At 44.7% G+C, this 24,081-nt stretch overlaps 1 protein-coding gene across 1 annotated transcript in view; it reads left to right on the top strand.

Annotated features, from left to right (window-relative positions):
* LOC124787716 (HEAT repeat-containing protein 3) overlaps positions 1–20,949 on the top strand; it is a 309,813-nt gene extending 288,864 nt beyond the window's left edge. Inside the window, exons 12-14 of the mRNA XM_047254560.1 lie at positions 6,437–6,544; positions 7,977–8,150; positions 20,421–20,949. Coding sequence (XP_047110516.1) covers positions 6,437–6,544; positions 7,977–8,150; positions 20,421–20,552 — 414 coding nt within the window. The 3' untranslated portion in view covers positions 20,553–20,949. The remainder of the gene's footprint in view (positions 1–6,436; positions 6,545–7,976; positions 8,151–20,420) is intronic.
* Positions 20,950–24,081: the final 3,132 nt, after the last annotated feature.

Here is a 24,081-nt window from a genome sequence, read left to right on the forward strand (position 1 = left end):
CACAGTGTCTTGGATGGGCTGAAGAATGGGACAGTCTTGAGGATAAAGGGGAAACTATAAAGAATTGTTGATGGTGTACAGCAACCAGCCACAAATCAGTTTTAGGTTACTGTATTCAAAAACTGTCATTACTGATTTTGAATCTTTTACAAATTATCATCAGACGATTTTTTCATGCGTTCATCAATACAGATTATACTTTGGATTCCTGTGAGTTTCCATGAAATGTTCATCTGGCACATTAGTATTTACAGTTTTCTTGCAATGAAACCCAAAATTCGTTGTATGCACCACATGTGGTACACATTGAAAATTCGTTCTGCGACCGAAGGAAAGTGGTTTACATTGCAGTACAGTGTTTGTGACTGTGAAAATAGAAACATTCTTGAGAATGTGTTTCATTGCAAGAAAGCTGCTAATACAAATGTGCCAGATGGACATTTCATGGCAACTCGTAGGAAAACACTGTATAATCTGTATTGATGAAAGCATAAAAAAAATTTTTGATGATAAGTTGTAAAAAATTCAAAACCAGTATGGTACTTTATTCAAGAAGTAAGCTAAAACCAATTTGTGGCTGGTTGCTGTACACCATCAATAATTTATTTTATATAACAGCCACCATCTCCAACCATGTCTGTGTATGACAAAATTTCAGTGATATAGACTGCAGTGGAGAAGTCGGCAAATGAAACAGTGGAAACTGAAGCAAGCTGCATAAGATCTGCTTGGCTTGATACTGAGGGTGGTATAGCAGCAGAGAAAAAGAATGTGGCATACAGACGAATGTTACAATCAAATTTTACAAGAGCAGTGGTGAAAGAATATAAAGAAGAAGAACTGAAAAGAGGACACATCAATGAAAAAGGGTGTATGAAAACAAACATCAAAGAACAGGAGCTTCTGAGGAATCAGAATGAGGCAAGGAAATTTTATGGGAAAATAAATGCTGTCTGGAAACCTTCAGTGAAAAAAAAAAAAAACTAGCTTAATATAGGACGAAACAGGAAAGGTGTAATTAACGGGAAAGAGATCTGTGAGATATGGTGCTAATATTATGATGAACTCCTTCATTCCAGAATGATACCAAGAGATACATTAGTATACAGGGCTTAAATGACTTTGATGAAAATACTGGCCCCCCACTTCTGCAAGAGATGAGAATTGCTTTGGAGAAATTGAAGAACAATCTATCACCAGGCAGTTGGAACAGATTCTCCAAAAACTGGTGATTTCAATACAGGATGAGGGGAAAATTCCCCAGCAATGAAGGGAAATAATTACAGGGTGTTACAAAAAGGTACGGCCAAACTTTCAGGAAACATTCCTCACACACAAATAAAGAAAAGATGTCATGTGGACATGTGTCCGGAAACGCTTAATTTCCATGTTAGAGCTCATTTTAGTTTCGTTAGTATGTACTGTACTTCCCCGATTCACCACCTGTTGGCCCTATTGGAGGAAGGTAATGTTGACTTCGGTGCTTGTGTTGACATGCGACTCATTGCTCTACAGTACTAGCATCAAGCACATCAGTACGTAGCATCAACAGGTTAGTGTTCATCACGAACGTGGTTTTGCAGTCAGTGCAATGTTTACAAATGCAGAGTTGGCAGATGCCCATTTGATGTATGGATTAGCACGAGGCAATAGCCGTGGCGCGGTACATTTGTATCGAGACAGATTTCCAGAATGAAGGTGTCCAGACAGGAAGACGTTCGAAGCAATTGATCGGCATCTTAGGGAGCATGGAACATTCCAGCCTATGACTCGCGACTGGGGAAGACCTAGAACGACGAGGACACCTGCAATGGATGAGGCAATTCTTAGTGCAGTTGACGATAACACTAATGTCAGCGTTAGAGATGTTACTGCTGTACAAGGTAACATTGACCACATCACTGTATGGAGAGTGCTACGGGAGAGCCAGTTGTTTCCGTACCATGTACAGCGTGTGCAGGCACTATCAGCAGCTGATTGGCCTCCACGGGTACACTTCTGCGAATGGTTCATCCAACAATATGTCAATCCTCATTTCAGTGCAAATGTTCTCTTTATGGATGAGGCTTCATTCCAGCGTGATCAAATTGTAAATTTTGAAAATCAACATGTGGGGGCTGATGAGAATCCACATGCAATTGTGCAATCATGTCATCAACACAGATTTTCTGTGAATGTTTGGGCAGGCATTGTTGGTGATGTCTTGATGGGGTCCCATGTTCTTCCACCTACGCTCAATGGAGCACGTTATAATGATTTCATACGGGATACTCTACCTGTGCTGCTAGAACATGTGCCTTTACAAGTAAGACACATCATGTGGTTCATGCACGATGGAGCTCCTGCACATTTCAGTCAACGTGTTCGTACGCTTCTCAACAACAGATTCGGTGACCGATGGATTGGTAGAGGGGGACCAATTCTATGGCCTCCACGCTCTCCTGACCTCAACCCTCTTGACTTTCATTTATGGGGGCATTTGAAAGCTCTTGTCTATGCAACCCCGGTACCAAATGTCGAGACTCTTCGTGCTCATATTGTGGACGGCTGTGATACAATACACCATTCTCCAGGGCTGCATCAGCGCATCAGGGATTCCATGCGACGGAGGGTGGATGCATGTATCCTCGCTAATGGAGGACATTTTGAACATTTCCTGTAACAAAGTGTTTGAAGTCACACTGGTACGTTCTGTTGCTGTGTGTTTCCATTCCATGATTAATGTGATTTGAAGAGAAGTAATAAAATGAGCTCTAACATGGAAAGTAAGCGTTTCCGGACACATGTCCACATAATATATTTTATTTCTTTGTGTGTGAGGAATGTTTCCTGAACGTTTGGCCATACCTTTTTGTAACACCCTGTATATGTCCTGTATACAAGAAACATGATGTGTGGGAATGTGAAAACTGTTGAGGAATTACGCTGCTAAACATGGGATAAAAAGTATTCTCGAACATACTGTTTGACCATCTCCTCCCATTGTTCAGAGGGAGAGAGAGAGAGAGAGATTGGCTCATACCAATGTGGATTTCTCCCAGAGAAATCAAAAATAGATAAGGTCTTCACCTTAAGATAAATTTTAGAAAAGACAATTGAACTCAGAGTTGGCATGTATCACCTTTTCGTCAGCTGCAAGTCAGTGCATAATAATGTAAACAGAAAGAAGCTGTACCGTAATCTGGCTGAACTAGGAACTCCTGGAAAATTGTTAATGTTTGTGAGAATGACAGTGAATGTGGTACACAGTAATGGAAGGACAGAAGGAATTGCATCTAGTCCACCAGATAAATGATATGGTGTAAGGCAAGTACATGCAGTGGTGTGTCTCCTTTTTAATGTTGCTTTGAAGAAAGTCGAGGGACAGAAACCTGCTGTACAGGGTAACGATCTTTTTATAAATCAGTGCAAGTTAACTTATGCAGATGATGTGGATACAGTTGCAAAAACTAGGAAGACAATGGAGGATATGTTTGTTGCACTAGAGCAGGCCATTACAAATATGAGACTGAATAACAAGCAACAGAAAAGAAAATATGTGGCAGCTAGGAAAGCATTCAAGGAGAATATGCACCCTCACTAATATTGAGCGATTATACATTGGAGAGAGTTGAGCACTTTTAATTATGTAGAATTGACAATCACTCACTCAAGTGATATCTCTAATAAAATTAAATGGAGATTAATAGCAGCAGACAGCGTCTATTTTGTTATGAAAAGAAAAAATGAAAAAAGCTCTTTTCCTCAAAGCTCTTAACTTGTTATGAGGTCTACACTTTACATAGAGATCCACCTATTAGAAGAATAGCGAAATCAGCCAGATTGAGATGGATGGAGCATATGGCATGGATGAGTGATACAGAAGCAACTATAAGGATATTATATGGAAATCCCATGGGTCAAATAGGACAGTTTTGGCCAAGTACCAGCTGGGAGTTGTAGAGGACTTGTTGAAAATGGGCTGTAGGGGATGGGAAGCTCAAGCAGTGAATTGTGATATGTCGGAGAATTGCTGAAGAGGCTTAGGTTCACAATTAACTGTAGAGCCATAGTAGTAGTTCAGATATCTGGCAAAAGGTAAAACTTTCCATAACCAAGGGTCAGAAGAAACTTCCCTTGAATCTAGAACCAGCAATAGTGCTGCAGATCCATGGCATAGCACAACATACTAGTGACACTTGCAGCAGTTGGTTCCCCACCCTCATCACTCCTGGTTTAGTTTTTATGTGAGAACAACCTAGTTCTGGGCTTAATTCCGCTGCTTTGTTTTTATTTAGAAAGATCTAGGTTTACATGTAGGTATGGCAAGGGATTGTGGCCTTGAGATATCCTGATGGAGATGGCTGCTGTTCAAGAACTGCTGGAAGGCATGTTCACCACTGTCAGCTGATTTCATGGGGCTCCTTCTAATTGTACCACTGATGAGGCAGTGCAGTCACCAGAACTTGATAACCAGTTCTTTTGCTGAAGTGGTTCACAGAGGACTCAAACCTGGCTCAAAGTACTCCCCCATAGTGGCTTTTAGGTCATGCCCAGGTCTTGAGCTGTTTCGTGAGGAAGGTTTATGCGGCTAATGACTGAAATGAATAGGTTTGGGGAATTGCTCCTTGTTGAGAATGACAAAACTAGTGATCATTGCCTCTCCTGCTTGCACAGAGGTCTCTTACAATTGAAAATGTGTCCCAGGGAACTGTGACCATTTCAAATACAATGGAAAAATATACTTCGGTGTGACTTACTGTTTTCTTTTCATTATCAGTTTTGACATGTAATACATGTCATCTTGAAAAATCCAGGGTGGAATGTAACAATACCAGAGAAGGAATGTTGCTACTCACTGTATAGTGGAGATGTCGAGTCGCAATAGTCACAACAAAAAGATTCACACAGTTATGTGTGTCAAAATTGAAGACTGGCCGTACAAGAGGTGGGAGAAGAATGTAACATTTCAGTTGTATCATGACATGAGATCCTGACATAGAATCTTGGAGTGCTTCGTGTTGCCGTCAAGTTCATCCCACAGCTCAAGTTCATCCCACGACTCATGAGACAAAATCAGGAAGACTTTCACCTCATAATCTGTGAAGTGCTTTTGGATCATGAGAACGAGATGTTCCTTAAGAGAATCATAACTGGTGGTGATGTGTGGGTCTACGGTCATGATGTTGAGACAAAGTTTCAATCTTCACAATGTGTAGGGAAAGGTTCTTAAAGACCAAAACAAGCTCATCAGATCAGGTCAAATGTCAAAGCCATGCTGATAGTTTTGTGTGACTTTGAAGGATTAGTTCATCATGAATTCATGCCACAGGGAAAACCGAATCGGTGGTAATATTGGGACACCTTGTGATGCCTGTGAGAAGGTAACAGCCTGGAATGTGGCAAGAGAATTCATGGCTCATGCATCATAACGCACCCACTCATTCATCCCTGTTGGTGAGTGACTGTTGCACAAAAAATGAAATCACTGTGCTGCCTCATCCTCTGTACTCTCCAGACCTAGCCCCTGTGGACCTTTTCTTATTTCCAAAATTGAAAACCCTGTTGAAAGGATGAAGATTTGCAATTATAGATAAGATAAAAGAAAATTTACAGATGGCACATTGTGCAATCCAACAAGAGATGTACTGAGAATGCTTCCGGAAGGGGAAACAGTGTTGGAAGTGGAGTATCAATTGTGGAGGAAAGTATTTCAAAGGAGACTGTGCACAATAAGTAAAAGGTAAGTGCAGAAAAATTTTGCGGCCAAAGTTTTGGAATGTTTTGAACAGACCTCATACAGTTAACTTGCAGGGAAGTGAAAACAACTTGGCAAAAGACAGTAATCATTTGGTTAGGATAAAGTGGACGCATTGGCCAAAGTTCTTTGTCACATATGTCACTCAGTTCTTGTAACTGAGAATGGGCCAAAGTTAAAAACAGTTCCTACAGCAAATTTTGTTAAATTGCTGTGAGGATGCTTTGTGGTACAAGATGTTCGTATAGAATTAAAGTTACGAAAGTCCAGTGTGTTCAGCAGTATTCGATTAATTTAAGTAATAAATGTTTCTTCTGAGCCAATGATGGAGTTATAGTAGCCTCCAGGAACATTAATAAATGATTAAATGAACAAATAGTGACACATAAGAGAGCAATACTGTGTTACACATTGCGAGCATGGGAGTGGAGGAAAGCTGCATGATCCTTGGAGCAGCAAAGGTTGGCCCAGTGGGTGGACTGGGTGGGGAGGAGGTGGAAGAGCAACATAATTACTTCTTTGTCCTATGTATATGAATGTGAAATTATTCCTCTTCTTCTTTCACACTAAATGTTTTACTGCATGAATTCTAGCACTAAAACAGTGTAGTTTGTAATGTAACCTGGTTCACATGTAAAGGCTTGCATGATACTGCTGAGAACATTACTTCAGTCTTAATTATCTCATTCACTGTTTCAGGTATTGCTTGAATGGACACAGCAGTGCTCCGATCCAAGTGCTCGGGCAAACCTCTTAAAGATCAGTGGAATACTAGGAATGATGAAGGGAGACAGTTCAACATTGAAGGTAACTCATTGACAACTAACTGACGCATGAGTTACTTTTATGTGTAAATTATTCACAAATTAAGTGACGATATCCTTGAACACTATTAATTAATAAGGCACTGGAGCTGTCCAATTACTGGAACATTGTACTTAGTTCTTTGAACAGTAAGATGTTTTTATTAAAGTTTTCTACCTGATGTACCTAAGCTCCTTGAAGTAGTAAACAGTAAATGCAGATTTCATTTTTTTTTTTTCAGGTCAAATGCGTACTGCATGGGTGATGCGTTGGTTCATTACACTCTCTCTCTCTCTCTCTCTCTCTCTCTCTCTCTCTCTCTCTCCCTCCCCCCCCCCCCCCCTCTCTCTCTCTCTCTCTCTCTCTCTCTCTCTCTCTCTCTCTCCCTCCCCCCCCCCCCCCCCCCCCCCCCCCCCCCCCCCCCCCCCCCCCCACTCTCTCTCTCTCTCTCTCTCTCTCTCTCTCTCTCTCTCTCTCTCTCTCCCTCCCCCCCCCCCCCCCCCTCTCTCTCTCTCTCTCTCTCTCTCTCTCTCTCTCTCACACACACACACACACACACACACACACACACACACACACACACACACTTACTTGACTTTCAGAGTGGTGTGCGTGTGAATCGTTTTCAAGGCTGACATTGTTCTCAAATTTTTATTCTGTTTTCAGATTAAAATCCTCCATTGTTGTCGTATAGTGGGATCTGCTATAATTTATCAGATTCTGTAACTTACTGTAACTACCTCTTCATCAGAAGTGTGCATGTCAGTGCTCAGACTTTAATGATTTCCAGTGAATATCTTCAAAAATCATATTATATCGTTAACAGCTACCATGAACGCATTCGCTGCTGCTCCTCCTCCTCCTCCTCCTCCTCCTCCTACTACTACTACTACTACTACTACTACTACTACCACCACTACCACCACCACCACCAGCTTTTTATGGGGGGGTTTAAACAACATGGTTGTTAAGGCACAACAAATATGCTTGCACTCAGAAGTAAACAGTTTCAAACCCCCATCCCACCATACAAGTTTAGGATTCCCCATGAATGACCTTATTGTCAATGTTAAACCCTAATCACCCTTTCTTTCTTTCTTTCTTTGTTACGATGATGTGGGTGTAGTAGTTTTATAGTTGCAGACTCAATTGGCATTTACTGGCCAATTGAACAGATTTTTATAAAAAAGTTGTATTGAAGAGAAAGCAAATAATTGATATTAGATGGTGAATATGGTTGAAGATCATGTATCTGAAATCACCAATGTGTTACATTTATATGGTTGTAATTAAGTACATTTTTCTGAATGTCTCTCAGAGCTACATATTCTGTTTTACTTTCATTAAATAAAAAGATTTCATCCATATTTTCTGTTGCTAATTGATTCAAATGATCACTTCCACACAGTTCTCACTATCAGTTACTCTGTTACAGGTTGTTGGAAATTTTTTACTTGATACAGCTAGCAAAGAAACTGAACTCTGGGTCACAGCAGAAACATTGGATACAATCATGGATGTTTTTGCTGAGGATGAAACAGATTTGGCAGCTGCTGAAATATCGTTAGTAGACAGACTGAAAGGCTTAGTGCCGGGTCTAAAGCATAAGGTCAGTAGTAATATTCATGTTTTGTGTGTGTGTGTGTGTGTGTGTGTGTGTGTGTGTGTGTAACACTTACAATAATTTCAGAAAAATGGAATTTTGTTACAAATGCCACTGTATAACAAATTGAACTTCCAGTACTCTTTCCGCATTATTCAAAATAAGCACACCCCACAAAAAACTTGTCATTTCCAAATGTATTGCTAATACAATGTTACACTACTTTTATCCCCGATAATGACAAGAATTCATCCAGGTAGGAATGTCACACAAGTCTCTTCAGGTGTGCCATGTCCAGCTGAAGTCCATCTGTTGATCAGTAGGTAAAGTGTTCATTAAAACAGGAAGTTGTTGAATTCTGTGAATATGTAGAATAAAAGGTAACAGCTCTACCACGCAAACATTGGAGTTGAACTCGTCTGGTATGAGACGTTCCCAGGGGGGTCCACTGGGGCCCAAACCACACAATCCCCCCTGCGGGTCCGGGGATTAGAATAGGCCCGAGGTATTCCTGCCTGTCGTAAGAGGCGACTAAAAGGAGTCCATCCCCCTCACGGGGGTAGTTAGTGCCTGCGTCCGGAGACGGACGGTTCCACGACCTATAATCGTGGTCTTTTTGGTTTTTCACTTCTCGTTTCTTCCTTCCTTTTGTTGGTTCCTTTCTTTGCTCTTCTCCACCTCACTGTCTTCCTTACTCTTTCCCTTGACTTCTCCTTGCCTTCTCATTGCCTTTTTCTCCTTGCCTTCTCATTGCCTTTTTCTCCTTGCCTTCTCATTGCCTTTTTCTCCTTGCCTTCTCATTGCCTTTTTCTCCTTGCCTTCTCATTGCCTTTTTCTCCTTGCCTTCTCATTGCCTTTTTCTCCTTGCCTTCTCATTGCCTTCTTCTCCTTGCCTTCTTCTCCTTGCCTTCTCTGGTCTCCGCCTTGGCGTTTGAGACAGTCTGTCCTCTTTCTCCCTCTCTCTCTTCTTTTTCCTCTTCTTCCTTCCTCCCTGTGCGTGCCTGAAGGCCGACCCACGCGTTCGCACGCGTAGCCGGTGACGGGGTAACGCGTAAGTCCCCGCCCTGGGTAGACATGTAAGGCACGCGCGTACCCCCTGGTAAAGGCCAGGCCCGGGGAGGGGTGATTGCCTGAGCTGATACCTTCTGACCATGCCGATTGGTCCCTCCGTCTGTTTCTCGGGAGGTGTGACCTGAGGTGTAAACATTCACCTAAGGTGGGAGTGCCCTCTGAGAGGGTCCCCACAAGGAAGGAGCGCGCCATCAGAAACGCTGGCAATCATGGGGGATTCCTCCGCAATGGATTCTACTCCATCTCTCTCGACTTCGACCCAAAAACGGAAACGTGACCAGCCAACAGTGACAAAAGTACTACCGCCTGCCCCACAGTTCCTCGTAGTTTCTCGATCTGAGAACGGAAAGGATTTTTCCTCTGTCAACCCTTTCGTTATTCAGAAGGGCGTAGATGCCATAGCCGGATCTGTCAAATCTTGTACCAGGTTGCGTAACGGTACCTTATTACTAGAAACTGAGAGTGCCTTTCAGGCACAAAAACTGCTTCGTGCCACACTCCTGTACACGTTCCCTGTCCGGGTGGAGGCCCACCGAACTTTGAATTCGTCTCGTGGTGTAGTCTATATTAGCTCCCTCGACGGATTGACTGACGAGGAGCTTCAATCTTTCCTCGCTGAACAGGGCGTGACGGCTGTCCATCGGGTAATGAAAAAGGTCAACAATGACCTTGTACCGACCCGGACACTTTTCTTGACCTTCGATAGTGTTAAGCTGCCATCGCGCATCAAGGCGGGCTACGAGGTTATTTCTGTTCGCCCCTATGTCCCGACACCTACGCGCTGCTACCAGTGTCAGCGTTTCAATCACACTCGACAGTCTTGTTCCAATGCGGCTAAATGTGTCACTTGTGGCAGGGATGCCCATGAGGGTGACTGTCCACCTCCGTCTCCTTGTTGTGTGAACTGTCAGGGTGACCACGCCGCATCCTCCCGCAACTGTCCTGTCTATAAGGAAGAACGCTGTAGCCAAGAAATTCGGGTCAAAGAGAAAGTGTCCACCTCGGCTGCTCGCAAGCTATTGGCTAGTAGGAAGCCCACGCTGCTCCCAGCGGGGAAATACAGTACTGTCCTCGCCTCTCCTCGGACTACCCGGGAGGTAGCAACCCAGACATGCGATCTGACCTTCAGCACCACGGTCGTCCGTTCGGCCAGTGCTAAGATCGCGCGGTCGACGTCTCCTCTTCTTCCCATCACCCCACAGACACCAGCCCCTTCCTCAGCTTCTGCTAAGTCGAAGACCCCGAAGTCAGATGCACGGGCCTTCAAGAAGGAACCATCCCGTGCAGACTTCCTCCGTCCCTCGACCTCCCAGCCTTCGACCGGTACTTCCACCAAACGTCCTTCCAAAAAGGCGCATAGAAAGCACAGTTCTCCTTCTCCGCCACGGCGCATTTCTTCTCCTGCGCCACCCAGCGGTTGCCGCCCCAGGCCGTCATCCGTTTCGCCTGGCCGCACCGCTGGTAGCCGTACATCTGGCCGTTCACCGGCAGAGGAAGCTCCCCCTCCCGGCCATCCTCCCGAGATGGCCGATGACCCTATAGACCCCATGGACGATGACTGTCCGCCTACTGATAGCGGCGGCAGTGCTCGCTCGAAGCCAGGCCCTAAGCAGCCTTCGAGGTGACCCCTTCTCTCATCTTCCTTTTCTTACGATGGCACTTATTCACTGGAATATTCGCAGCATTCGCTCCAACCGAGAGGACTTGAAGTTGCTGCTCCGCTTGCATCGTCCGCTCGTCGTAGCCCTCCAGGAAACGAAGCTCCGCCCATGCGATCAAATTGCCTTGGCACACTACACCTCTGTGCGTTTTGACCTACCCCCTGTGGTAGGTATCCCAGCTCATGGAGGGGTGATGTTGCTGGTCCGGGATGATGTTTACTACGATCCCATCATGTTGCACACCGGCCTGCAGGCAGTTGCCATCCGCATTACTCTCCCCACTTTTACGTTTTCCTTTTGTACCGTTTACACTCCATCGTCATCTGCCGTTACCAGGGCAGACATGATGCAACTTATTGCTCAGCTACCTGCACCATTTTTGTTAACTGGAGACTTCAATGCCCACCATCCCCTTGGGGCTCTCCAGCATCCTGCCCGAGGGGCTCCTTGTTAGCAGACCTTTTCAACCAGCTCAATCTTGTCTGCCTCAATACTGGCGCCCCTACTTTTCTTTCGGACACATCTCACACCTATTCCCATTTAGACCTCTCTATATGAACTCCCCAACTTGCACGCCGGTTTGAGTGGTATGCACTTGCTGATACATATTCGAGCGACCACTTCCCGTGTGTTATCCATCTCCTGCAGCATACTCCCTCTCCGTGCTCCTCTAGTTGGACCATCTCCAAGGCAGACTGGGGGCTCTTCTCTTCCAGGGCGGCCTTTCAGGATCAAACCTTCCCAAGCTGCGATCGTCAGGTCGCACACCTCACGGAAGTCATTCTCGCTGCTGCTGAATATTCCATCCCTCACCCTACTTCTTCTCCACGTCGCGTACCGGTCCCCTGGTGGACCGCAGCATGTAGAGACGCTTTACGTGCTCGTCGACGTGCTTTACGCACCTTTAAACGCCACCCTACAGTGGCGAATTGTATTAATTATAAACGATTACATGCTCAGTGTCGTCGTATTATTAAAGAAAGCAAGAAAGCCAGCTGGGCTGCTTTCACAAGCACCTTCAACAGTTTTACTCCTTCTTCTGTTGTCTGGGGTAGCCTGCGCCGGCTATCTGGCACTAAGGTCCACTCCCCAGTTTCTGGCTTGAAGGTCGCGAATGAAGTCCTTGTGGCCCCTGAGGCTGTCTCCAATGCCTTCGGCCGCTTTTTCGCAGAGGTTTCGAGCTCCGCTCATTACCACCCTGCCTTCCTCCCCCGCAAACAGGCAGAGGCGGCTAGGCCACCTGACTTCCGCTCCTCGAATTGTGAACGTTATAATGCCCCATTCACCATGCGGGAACTCGAAACCGCACTTGGCCGATCACGGTCCTCCGCTCCAGGGCCTGATTCTATTCATATTCAGATGCTGAAGAACCTTTCTCCTGCGGGTAAAGGTTTTCTTCTTCGTACATACAATCGCATCTGGATTGAGGGACATGTTCCCGCATGCTGGCGCGAGTCTATTGTTGTCCCGATTCCTAAGCCGGGGAAGGACAAGCACTTGCCTTCCAGTTATCGACCTATCTCGCTTACCAGCTGTGTCTGTAAAGTGATGGAGCGAATGGTTAACTCTCGATTGGTTTGGCTGCTCGAGTCTCGACGCCTACTTACCAATGTACAATGTGGATTTCGTAGGCGCCGCTCTGCTGTTGACCATCTGGTTACCTTGTCGACCTTCATTATGAATAACTTCTTGCGGAAGCGCCCGACCGCGGCTGTGTTCTTTGATTTGGAGAAGGCTTACGACACCTGTTGGAGGGCGGGCATTCTCCGCACCATGCATACATGGGGCCTTCGCGGTCGCCTCCCTCTTTTTATTCGTTCCTTTTTAATGGATCGACAGTTCAGGGTACGTGTGGGTTCTGTCCTGTCCGACACCTTTCGCCAGGAGAATGTGCCACAGGGCTCGGTTTTGAGCGTCGCTCTCTTCGCCATCGCGATCAATCCAATAATGGATTGCCTCCCAGCTGATGTATCAGGCTCCCTTTTTGTGGACGATTTTACCATCTATTGCAGCGCGCAGTGTACACGTGTCCTGGAGCGCTGTCTTCAGCGTTCTCTTGACCGTCTTTACTCCTGGAGTGTCGCCAATGGCTTCCGTTTTTCTGCCGAGAAGACGGTCTGTATTAACTTCTGGCGCTACAAAGAGTTTCTCCCACCGTCCTTACGACTCGGTCCCGTTGCTCTCCCAATCGTGGAGACAACCAAATTTTTAGGCCTTACCTTTGACAGGAAACTTAGCTGGTCTCCACATGTGTCATATTTGGCCGCCCGTTGTACCCGTTCTTTAAATGTCCTCCGTGTTCTCAGTGGTATGTCGTGGGGAGCGGATCGAACCGTCCTACTTCGTCTATATCGGTCGATCGTCCGCTCCAAGCTGGATTATGGGAGCTTCGTATACTCCTCTGCACGGCCATCCATCTTACGCCGCCTCAACTCCATACAACATCGGGGTTTACGACTTGCGATCGGAGCATTTTATACCAGTCCCGTAGAGAGTCTTCATGCTAACGCTGGCGAATTGCCACTCACCTACCGGCGCGATATACTGCTTTGTCGGTATGCCTGTCGGCTACTGTCAATGCCCGACCATCCGTCTTATCGTTCCTTTTTTGACGACACTCTTGACCGTCAATACGGGTTGTATGTCTCTGCCCTGCTACCCCCTGGAGTTCGCTTTCGTCGCCTCCTTCAACACCTTAATTTTTCACTCCCTGCAAGCTTTCGAGTGGGCGAGAGCCGCACGCCACCTTGGCTCCAGGCTCAGGTCTGCATTCACCTTGACCTCAGCTCGCTCCCAAAAGAGGTCACCCCCGGTTCGGTCTACCACTCCCGTTTTTTGGAACTTCTTTCGAAGTTCATCAACATGACTTTCATTTATACAGATGGCCCTAAGACCAATGACGGGGTCGGGTGTTCCTTTATTGTCGGGGCACAAAGTTTCAAATACCGGCTCCATGGCCATTGTTCGGTCTTCACAGCTGAGCTCTTTGCCCTCTACCAGGCTGTTCTTTACATCTGCCGCCACCGACATTCTGCTTATGTCATCTGCTCAGATTCCCTGAGCGCCATCCAGAGCCTCAGTGATCCGTACCCGGTTCACCCTTTCGTACACCGGATCCAACGCTCTCTTCAGCAGCTGGTGGACGTCGGTTCTCCGGTTAGCTTTATGTGGGTTCCTGGCCATGTCGGTATCCCTGGGAACGAAGCTGCAGATGCCGCGGCCAAGGCTGCGGTCCTCCAGCCTCGGACAGCTTCTTGTTGTGTCCCTTCGTCCGATTTTAGCAGGGTCATTTGTCGGCGCATTGTGTCGCTGTGGCATGCCGATTGGGCTGCACTTACCGACAACAAGCTTCGGGCCTTAAAACCTCTTCCCGTGGCTTGGACGTCCTCCTCACGCCCTTCTCGGCGGGAGGAGGTCGTTTTGGCCCGGTTAAGAATTGGACACTGCCGGTTCAGCCATCACCATCTGCTGACGGCTGCGCCGGCGCCGTTCTGCCCATGTGGGCACTTGCTGACGGTTAGACACATTTTAATGTCCTGTCCAGATCTTCACACACTGCGCCTCGATCTTAACCTGCCTAATACTTTCGATGCCATTTTAGCGGATGACCCACGAGCAGCTGCTCGTGTTCTTTGTTTTATCAATTTGACAAACCTCGCTACGGACATTTGATGATGTTGTTTTTTACTCCTATGCCTGTCAGTCTGTCTTTTATCGTGTTTTCCCTTTTAGTTGTTGTTGTCAACTTGTGCCTCGCGGTGCATTCTTAGAGTAGTCAGGGCGCTAATGACCATTGAAGTTGTGCGCCCTAAAACCACAAAAAAAAAAAAAACACCACACAATAACCCTGGGTTCGGTGTGGGGCGGTGGGGTGAGTGGACTGCTGTAACCTGTTGTGGGATTGTGTTCCTCTGAGCCTACGGCGGGGACGAAGCCTCTCCATCGTTTCTAGGTGCCCAGTTCAACACGGTACAGTACAATATAGTCCTACTATATTATGACCTCCCGCTTCTTTCAAGTATTTTTGTTATATGGTCCATTGAAGACATGTAGCTTTGTATGTTGCTGTGAATAATGTCCGTTTTGTGTGGTACCCAACTTCCAATGTCCATTGCATGTTGTCCCATTCGCAGCTTTTGCTTGGGAACTGACTGAGATAGATCCACATTCACTCACAGCAGGAATTCCAATCATGTTTGAAACCTATTGTCATTGACAATATTTTACACTCGTCACTAGTCCCTGTCAGTTAGGAGATATATAAACACAGTGTTCCTTCATGTTGACACACTGTTATGAGTGGTACACCATTCCTTGTAGATATGTCGGGTATCATTGATATGCTGACTGATAGGGTGACTTCATTCACAGTATGGTTATGGGCATGTCCCAACAAAGTAATTCCTTTCTGTGATGTCAATCCATCTTGCAGTATTAATTTCATACAATTACACACCACTTCACTGCCATTTCTTTGACGGTGTTGGAGGGTCTCATGATCGCCAGGTATCTTGTGTGGGTGACTGTGTTTCGTCGATTGAAACTGTTATGTCAAAACTGGAGGTTTCTTGTAGGATTAAAAAGAAGTTGGAAGTGGCTACAGTGTAATGCTTATGAGCTCCCCCAAGACCGACATTATCATCCATTGTCTATTTCTCTCCATCTCAAAAGCCAATTAATATCAGTTGTGTTATAAATGCTTAGCTTACTCTCATGTATATGTCACAGAAAATGTTAAAAATTAAGGAAAATATAAAACAGCTATTTGCCAGTACAAATGAGTTTTGTCACCAATTATATAACATGTAAGAACACACAAACATACACACAAAATACAAGCTTTCGCAACAAACTGTTGCCTCATATCCATCCACACATACAGACACAAGCAGACATATTTAAACATGTGTGTGTGTGCGAGTGTATACCCGTCCTTTTCCCCCCTAAGGTAAGTCTTTCCGCTCCCGGGATTGGAATGACTCCTTACCCTCTCCCTTAAAACCCACATCCTTTCGTCTTTCCCTCTCCTTCCCTCTTTCCTGATGAGGCAACAGTTTGTTGCGAAAGCTTGAATTCTGTGTGTATGTTTGTGTTTGTTTGTGTGTCTCTCGACCTGCCAGCACTTTCATTTGGTAAGTCACATCATCTTTGTTTTTAGATATATTTTTCCTACGTGGAATGTTTCCCTCTATTATAATCATATCATTAATTTGAACCCAACAATCACGTTTGTTATTGTCGCTGTTGCATTTCGAAATCTTTCCTGTCGTCTTATTTTCTCTTTCTGTTTTTACCAGTAGTCTCACTTTTTATTCACCTTCCCCTTTTTACCGTAATCTACTATACAATTTTATCCCGCCTATATATACTCAATAATACATAACCTACTTCCAAACCATAACCAAAAAAATTTCATTTTCCGTTTTCAACACTACCGCCGCCATAAAATCCACCGCTTCTAGTTCAATAACAGCTGCTTTCACGTATTTAACAACCATTTCGGCTAGTTCTAATAACTTTCACTTTATTTCCACTTCCGTTTTTCGCGCATCAGTAATCATTTTTAGCCGCTCCCCACAGGTTTTAACTTCATTATTTCTTCGTCAGACAAGTGTTAGCCCCATTTTCGTAATCTTTCACCACACCACCACTCCTTTTCATACATTTACACGTTTTTTTCGAAATTTTCCCGGATTTCTCCGTCCTTTTACGTGTTTTAGCGGCAACACAACCACCTAACCTTTATGCACATCGCTATCTACCAACCCAAGTTCACCACAGGATCAACTTAACCAACACGTTTTCGCCTTTTTTCATACCAGATCTCCAGTTGCTTTCTAGTTCACCTTTATCTCTCCCCATATATTTTTATTTTCATTTTCATTTCAGCCTCGTGTTACACTTTCCACCTTCTAATACCATGTCACCCTCACAACACCCCCACAATGACCCCATTAAGTTTTATTTACATTCCCTCTGCAAACATGCCTTCGCCCTAGCCAGATTACGCTCCCATATTCTATTTTCTCAGGCCTGTCTGACATTTGGCATTACCCCCAAAGGCCTCACACTTAAAGTTCCCATCTCTGGCTGCAACCCTTCTTTCCATCAGTCCCTATACCAGTTCCAAACTGAACAATCCATTGCCCTCACCCACCTAATCCTTCACCTACACATCAACTCAGCCAATGAACACACCCGTCAACTCCTATCCTTAATAAAAGTCCTTAATCTTTCCTCTCCCACGTCCACACCGGCTGTTCAGAGCATCCTCCTACAGGCCAACCGTAAATTAGAACAGCATGCCACCCTCCACCTTAAAAAACTATCCAATCTCCTGGTTTCCCACCTCCGGAAAGGCAACTCACTCACCCTTCACAACCTTTCCAGCAAACCTCAACCTCCTCTCATTGCACACCAACCCAGTCTCTCCCATCTACTCAATCTCCAACTTCCAGCTCCACTCCCTCCAAAACCTCAAAATTCCAATCAACACAACCTGGAACCACAACACCCTAATTCAGTAGTTAACCTTTCCTCCAAACCTCTCTCCCAATCCGAAACCTCTGCCCTATCCAAAGGCCTCACCTTCAGCCCCACTCCCTGATTCAACCAAACAGCCCTCGTCAAAGATTTACTGTCCTACACCCGTACTCTCTGCTGGAAATATCACTTTGCCACGAAGAAAAATGATCCTAATCCTACTCCTAATGATCCAACTCCCCAAGACACCATCCAAATTGAACCCTGCCTGGAACAGTTCCGTCCTCCGTCACAGCGGGACCCACCTCCTCTTCCTCTAAATCACCCTCTCCAAACCTTCCAGGAATTTCTGACTTCCAGCCTTGCATCTCAATCCTTCTTAAAAAACCTTAATCCTACTCCCAACATCACCACTGCTGAAGCCCAGGCTATCCGTGATCTGAAGGCTGACCGATCCATCGTCATTCTTCCGGCGGACAAGGGTTCCGCAACCGTGGTACTTGATCGTCGGGAGTATGTGGGTGAGGGACTGCGTCAGCTTTCAGACAACACCACATACAAAGTTTGCCAAGGTAACCCCATTCCCGATGTCCAGGCGGAGCTTCAAGGAATCCTCAGAACCGTAGGCCCCCTGCAAAACCTTTCACCTGACTCCATCAACCTCCTGACCCCACCGACACCCCGCACCCCTACCTTCTACCTTCTTCCTAAAATCCACAAACCCAATCATCCCGGCCGCCCCATTGTAGCTGGTTACCAAGCCCCCACAGAACGCATCTCTGCCTACGTAGATCAACACCTTCAACCCATTACATGCAGTCTCCCATCCTTCATCAAAGACACCAACCACTTTCTCGAACGCCTGGAATCCTTACCCAATCTGTTACCCCCGGAAACCATCCTTGTAACCATTGATGCCACTTCTTTATACACAAATATTCCACACGTCCAGGGCCTCGCTGCGATGGAGCACTTCCTTTCACGCTGATCACCTGCCACCCTACCTAAAACCTCTTTCCTCATCACCTTAGCCAGCTTCATCCTGACCCACAACTTCTTCACTTTTGAAGGCCAGACATACCAACAATTAAGGGGAACAGCCATGGGTACCAGGATGGCCCCCTCGTACGCCAACCTATTCATGGGTCGCTTAGAGGAAGCCTTCTTGGTTACCCAGGCCTGCCGACCCAAAGTTTGGTACAGATTTATTGATGACATCTTCATGATCTGGACTCACAGTGAAGAAGAACTTCAGAATTTCCTCTCCAACCTCAACTCCTTTGGTTCCATCAGATTCATGTGGTCCTACTCCAAATCCCATGCCACTTTCCTTGACGTTGACCTCCACCTGTCCAATGGCCAGCTTCACACGTCCGTCCACATCAAACCCACCAACAAGCAACAGTACCTCCATTATGACAGCTGCCACCCATTCCACATCAAACGGTCCCTTCCCTACAGCCTAGGTCTTCGTGGCAAACGAATCTACTCCAGTCCGGAATCCCTGAACCATTACACCAACAACCTGACAACAGCTTTCGCATCTCGCAACTACCCTCCCGACCTGGTACAGAAGCAAATAACCAGAGCCACTTCCTCATCCCCTCGAACTCAGAATCCCCCACAGAAGAACCACAAAAGTGCCCCACTTGTGACAGGATACTTTCCGGGACTGGACCAGACTCTGAATGTGGCTCTCCAGCAGGGATACGACTTCCTCAAATCCTGCCCTGAAATGAGATCCATCCTTCATGAAATCCTCCCCACTCCACCAAGAGTGTCTTTCCGCCGTCCACCTAACCTTCGTAACCTGTTAGTTCATCCCTATGAAATCCCCAAACCACTCTCCCTACCCTCTGGCTCCTATCCTTGTAACCGCCCCCGGTGTAAAACCTGTCCCATGCACCCTCCCACCACCACCTACTCCAGTCCTGTAACCCGGAAGGTGTACACGATCAAAGGCAGAGCCACGTGTGAGAGCACCCACGTGATCTACCAACTGACCTGCCTACACTGTGACGCATTCTATGTGGGAATGACCAGTAACAAACTGTCCATTCGCATGAATGGACACAGGCAGACAGTGTTTGTTGGTAATGAGGATCACCCTGTGGCTAAACATGCCTTGGTGCACGGCCAGCACATCTTGGCACAGTGTTACACCGTCCGGGTTATCTGGATACTTCCCACTAACACCAACCTATCCAAACTCCGGAGATGGGAACTTGCTCTTCAATATATCCTCTCTTCCCGTTATCCACCAGGCCTCAATCTCCGCTAATTTCAAGTTGCCGCCACTCATACCTCACCTGTCATTCAACAACATCTTTGCCTCTGCACTTCTGCCTCGACTGACATCTCTGCACTAACTCTTTGTCTTCAAATATGTCTGCTTGTGTCTGTATATGTGTGGATGGATATGTGTGTGTGTGTGCGAGTGTATACCCGTCCTTTTTTCCCCCTAAGGTAAGTCTTTCCGCTCCCGGGATTGGAATGACTCCTTACCCTCTCCCTTAAAACCCACTTCCTTTCGTCTTTCCCTCTCCTTCCCTCTTTCCTGATGAAGCAACCATTTGTTGCGAAAGCAGAATTTTGTGTGTATGTTTGTGTTTGTTTGTGTGTCTATCGACCTGCCAGCGCTTTCGTTCGGTAAGTCACATCATCTTTGTTTTTATATTATTCTATTTGTTTCCTATGAGCACAAATTTTTTCTGAAAGCATTTTATAAGCATTTCCATTGACCTGCTCATATTGGTATTATTCTCACTGACCTGGTGAAAACCCTTGCCTCACTTATCCATTGCACGTGGTTAGACTTTGGTAATCTTGCATATTTCATTCTCTTTGGATGTGGCTTGGAAATGATTGAGCTACAGACCTGCTGAGACACACAAGTCAAGGCTACTATGAACTTCGTCAGAAAATTTAATGTGTGGTTGAAGGTTAATGCTGGTTCAGCAAAGGATCATGATGAAGGTCTTGAAGAAATAGTATTGATAGGTGAGTAGATGAAATCTACAATTTTAAATGAGAGAAATGAAACAAAATTCTTTTGTTGCAGGTGCGCTCAAAGAAGAAGTCTTTGGGTGAACACTACATCACTGTTACTACTGTGTGTACAAATTTAAATCGTTTCATTCAGTACAAAGGAAAGAGAGTTGCTTTGATTAAACAAAGCAATGGGCATTCTTAATGCCACAATTCCATTTTGTAAAGCTTATTATTGTTGCAGTTAAGTCAGATAATCTAGTTTTGTAATATCAGTAGAAAAATACTGACAATATTTTATTTTAAAAAATTTTACTTGTTGAAATGTAAATGTTATGTAAAAGGTGTATTAATTTTGACTGTGATGCAACTGATATTTTAATTTTGAATGAAATAAATTCCTGTCTATATGCTAAAAATTTTGAAAAACAAGACATTTGATGTATTAATCAACTTTGTATTGCTGTGGCATCAGTCATTGCCTTGATTGGAAGCATTTATTGCCCCCTCTCCCACCTGTCCTGTTTTATTTTTTATAAAATAAAAGACTCAGCTGCAGAAATGTTTCACCTAAATATATTGCTTAATTTTATACCACTAAATGGTTTACTTATATTTCTTATTTCCTCCAGCATACATTTGACCTGTTCCTTTCATCCCCACTGAAATGCTGATATAAACAACAAAATGAATACAATGAAAATAAATAATGTTTCAGAACCAAATAATAGTATTCATAAATTGCTCAAATAGTGCAATATTATGTGATATTATGTGCGGTTTTGCTTTCCAATGATAATCTCTTCATTGTTCAACATACTTCTGCAGTTTCAAGCTCTCATGTCATGTTTCATTATGACTTCCAGCTCACCTTCTCTTTGTCAGTATTTTTCTAAGTCATCTTCCACGTTCATCCTGCCACATCAGATCATCCAATTAATGAATGTCTTTTATATCATACTTACTGTATTTAACTTATTCTGTATAAACTGCTAAAAAATATTTGGCTTCTAAAAGTTATGGTCCCCCTCCCCATCACTCTCCCAGAAACCTCTTCCTCACTACTCTTTTTCTTGAAAACACCCGTTTAATTGAAGTAAAAATAAAACCGAATTGCAGTTAAGTAGAGCACAATGTTGTGTGTCTAATCATGAAAGGGATATTGTGACTGTTCATATTGATCAATCTGCCAACATGCCTCAGTGTGTCATTTCAAGTTTAGACTGTGCATGTATTGTCATTTTATGGCAAGGAGGATTGTCAGCACAAAGAGTAATTGACACATAAGCCCGCCTGGTTGGCCGTGCGGTCTAACGCACTGCTTTCTGTGCGGGAAGGAGTGCCTGGTCCCCGGCACGAATCCACCCAGCGTGTGTCAAGGTCTGGTGACCCGGCCAGTCTGTGGATGGTTTTTAGGCAGTTTTCCATCTGCCTTGGCGAATTTAGGCCGGTTCCCCTTATTCCACCTCAGTTACACTATGACGGCGATTGCTGCGCAAACAAGTTCTCCACATACGCATACACCATCATTACTCTACCACGCAAACATAGGGGTTACACTTGTCTGGTGCAAGACATTCCCCGGGGGGTCCACCAGGGGCCGAACTGAACACTGGGTTCGGTGTGGGGCGGCGTAGGGGTGAAGTGGACTGTGGTAGTCGTCGTGGGGTTGTGGACCACTGCGGCTGCGGTGGGGACGGAGCCTCTCCGTTGTTTCTAGGTCCCCAGTTAACATACAATACAATACAACTGACACACATCAAAGCAATGTCAGTTGACATTCAGCTGCTGTCAAGGGGAAAAAAAAACATGGTTTGCCTCACAGAGATTGCTCATTGTCAAAGCACCTACTGACAGCTGCTGCAGATAAATTATGGCTCATAGGTATCCAAAGAAGAATGCTACAGAACTGTGCAATGGCATTTTGGAGGCAACTGGCAAGGCATTGTCAATCCACACTGGACACTAGTATTTCTAAGCAATCAGTTTCATCCCTAGGCATCCATTACAAACAACAGTACAAACTCCCTGGCAGCTTCATGCATGAGAGAATTCTTGCAATGGAATCTGGATCATTGACATCAGGTTCTCTTCACTGATGAAAGCAGGATTTGTATGTATGATGCTGGCACTGTGGAGGATGGGGTGGGGGCAAAGCATGGCACTACCTAGGGTGACAGGTTTTTGGGAGTGGCAAAATCTTAAAATGAAGGAGTGTGAGAATAAGTTGGAAGAGGAAATCGCTCTTAAATTCTAGTCTCTTACTGGAAATTATCTACTTAGTGGAAGTTAGCTACTGTATTGTGAAACAGGTAACCAATGAAGTACTGGAGTTTGTCGCCTTGGATGCGTCTTTCAAAATAGTAAAGCTTGCTGTCGGCATTGTTGCCAACTCAGTTTCTACCTTGTGCCTACACAACACTTGAAATGTACCTATGCGAGCTTGAAAGCCCATGTAGAAGGGAAAAAAATGTTGTTATACAGATAAATGTCAGCATGTGATGGCCCAAAAGTTCCTATGCAGCAGCCTTAAAAACATATAGCAGTATCATTGAGAAAATGCTTTGTGCTAAATAAATAAATAAGTAAAACATGCACTGTGTGTCACATTCTGTAGATATTGTCATTAAGCAGTGTATGCCACATGGAAAGATGCATGGCACCCTTAACATGCCATTCCCTCTTCTTTCGGTCAGCCATTAATACAATTTACATTGCTCTTCTTCTTGCCACACTCCTCTAAATTAATATTTCCTGTTTTGTCTTTACCATGTATTTAAGTTTTCCTTCATTCCCCTTTCCTTCATGGTGTTGAAGCTGATATCAATAGGTATTAATATCATAAGGAAAATACCTGTCAAACCTTATTTTGGAGATGAAGCAACTCAACCACATTGCACAAACTGATATTCCAGTTTCGTCATATTTCACTGTATTTGTATTCCAACAACTTAATTTAGGGTTTAACTTACTTCCGCTACAGTAAATGAAAGTAGTTTGAGAACTGCTTGTTTTGGGCCATAAATCATGGTCAAGGCATGTTGGAAAGCACATCTTCTCTGTGTCTGACCATAGTTATTTTTCCCTTACATGCTGTGGACAGACTAGATAGGTGCAGGCAGTCTATTCATTTTTTTATTTTTTTTCTAACAAAGTATTAATACGTAAGTCATTTGCTGTCATATGATCTACCACTTTGAACAGCTTGAGCACCAGAGAGACCATTGACAATGAAGTACTCGGCTCTGCCAGTTGCTGTTGTCTCAGTATTGCCACTCTGTCTCCATGACAGTGCTGCAAATTTTCCTCTCTTGGTTGTCGGCAGCAGGCTCATAATGGTGGTGTTTTATTTTATTATAACCGGATGATGAACGTATAGTGCTGGATCAAAGATGCGAATTCAGTTTCTGATGCTTTCTTGGACGACAAGAGATAGTGAGGTGTTGGGTTGCATGACTCTCATGTCTCTGCCAGTTGACTTACCTTGTGCATGCAGCCTCTTCTTTGGGTTATCAGCTACGTCATTCTCGCCGTTTAATTCTTTTCCGAAGACAGTATCAGTTTAAGGGGAATATTATTAACCAGCTCTATATTCTTGAAATAAATTAAGTACTCATTGGCTCTTGTCAGTTAAACAACAATATATTTTCGACTCTCGTCCCAAAATAACTGTTATTCTTTACAAACTCCAGCAAACCAACTGGTTCCAAGAAAAAGTCAGACTCTACTAAACA

Source organism: Schistocerca piceifrons, chromosome 3, assembly GCF_021461385.2.
Source record: "Schistocerca piceifrons isolate TAMUIC-IGC-003096 chromosome 3, iqSchPice1.1, whole genome shotgun sequence".
NCBI lineage: Eukaryota > Metazoa > Arthropoda > Insecta > Orthoptera > Acrididae > Schistocerca > Schistocerca piceifrons.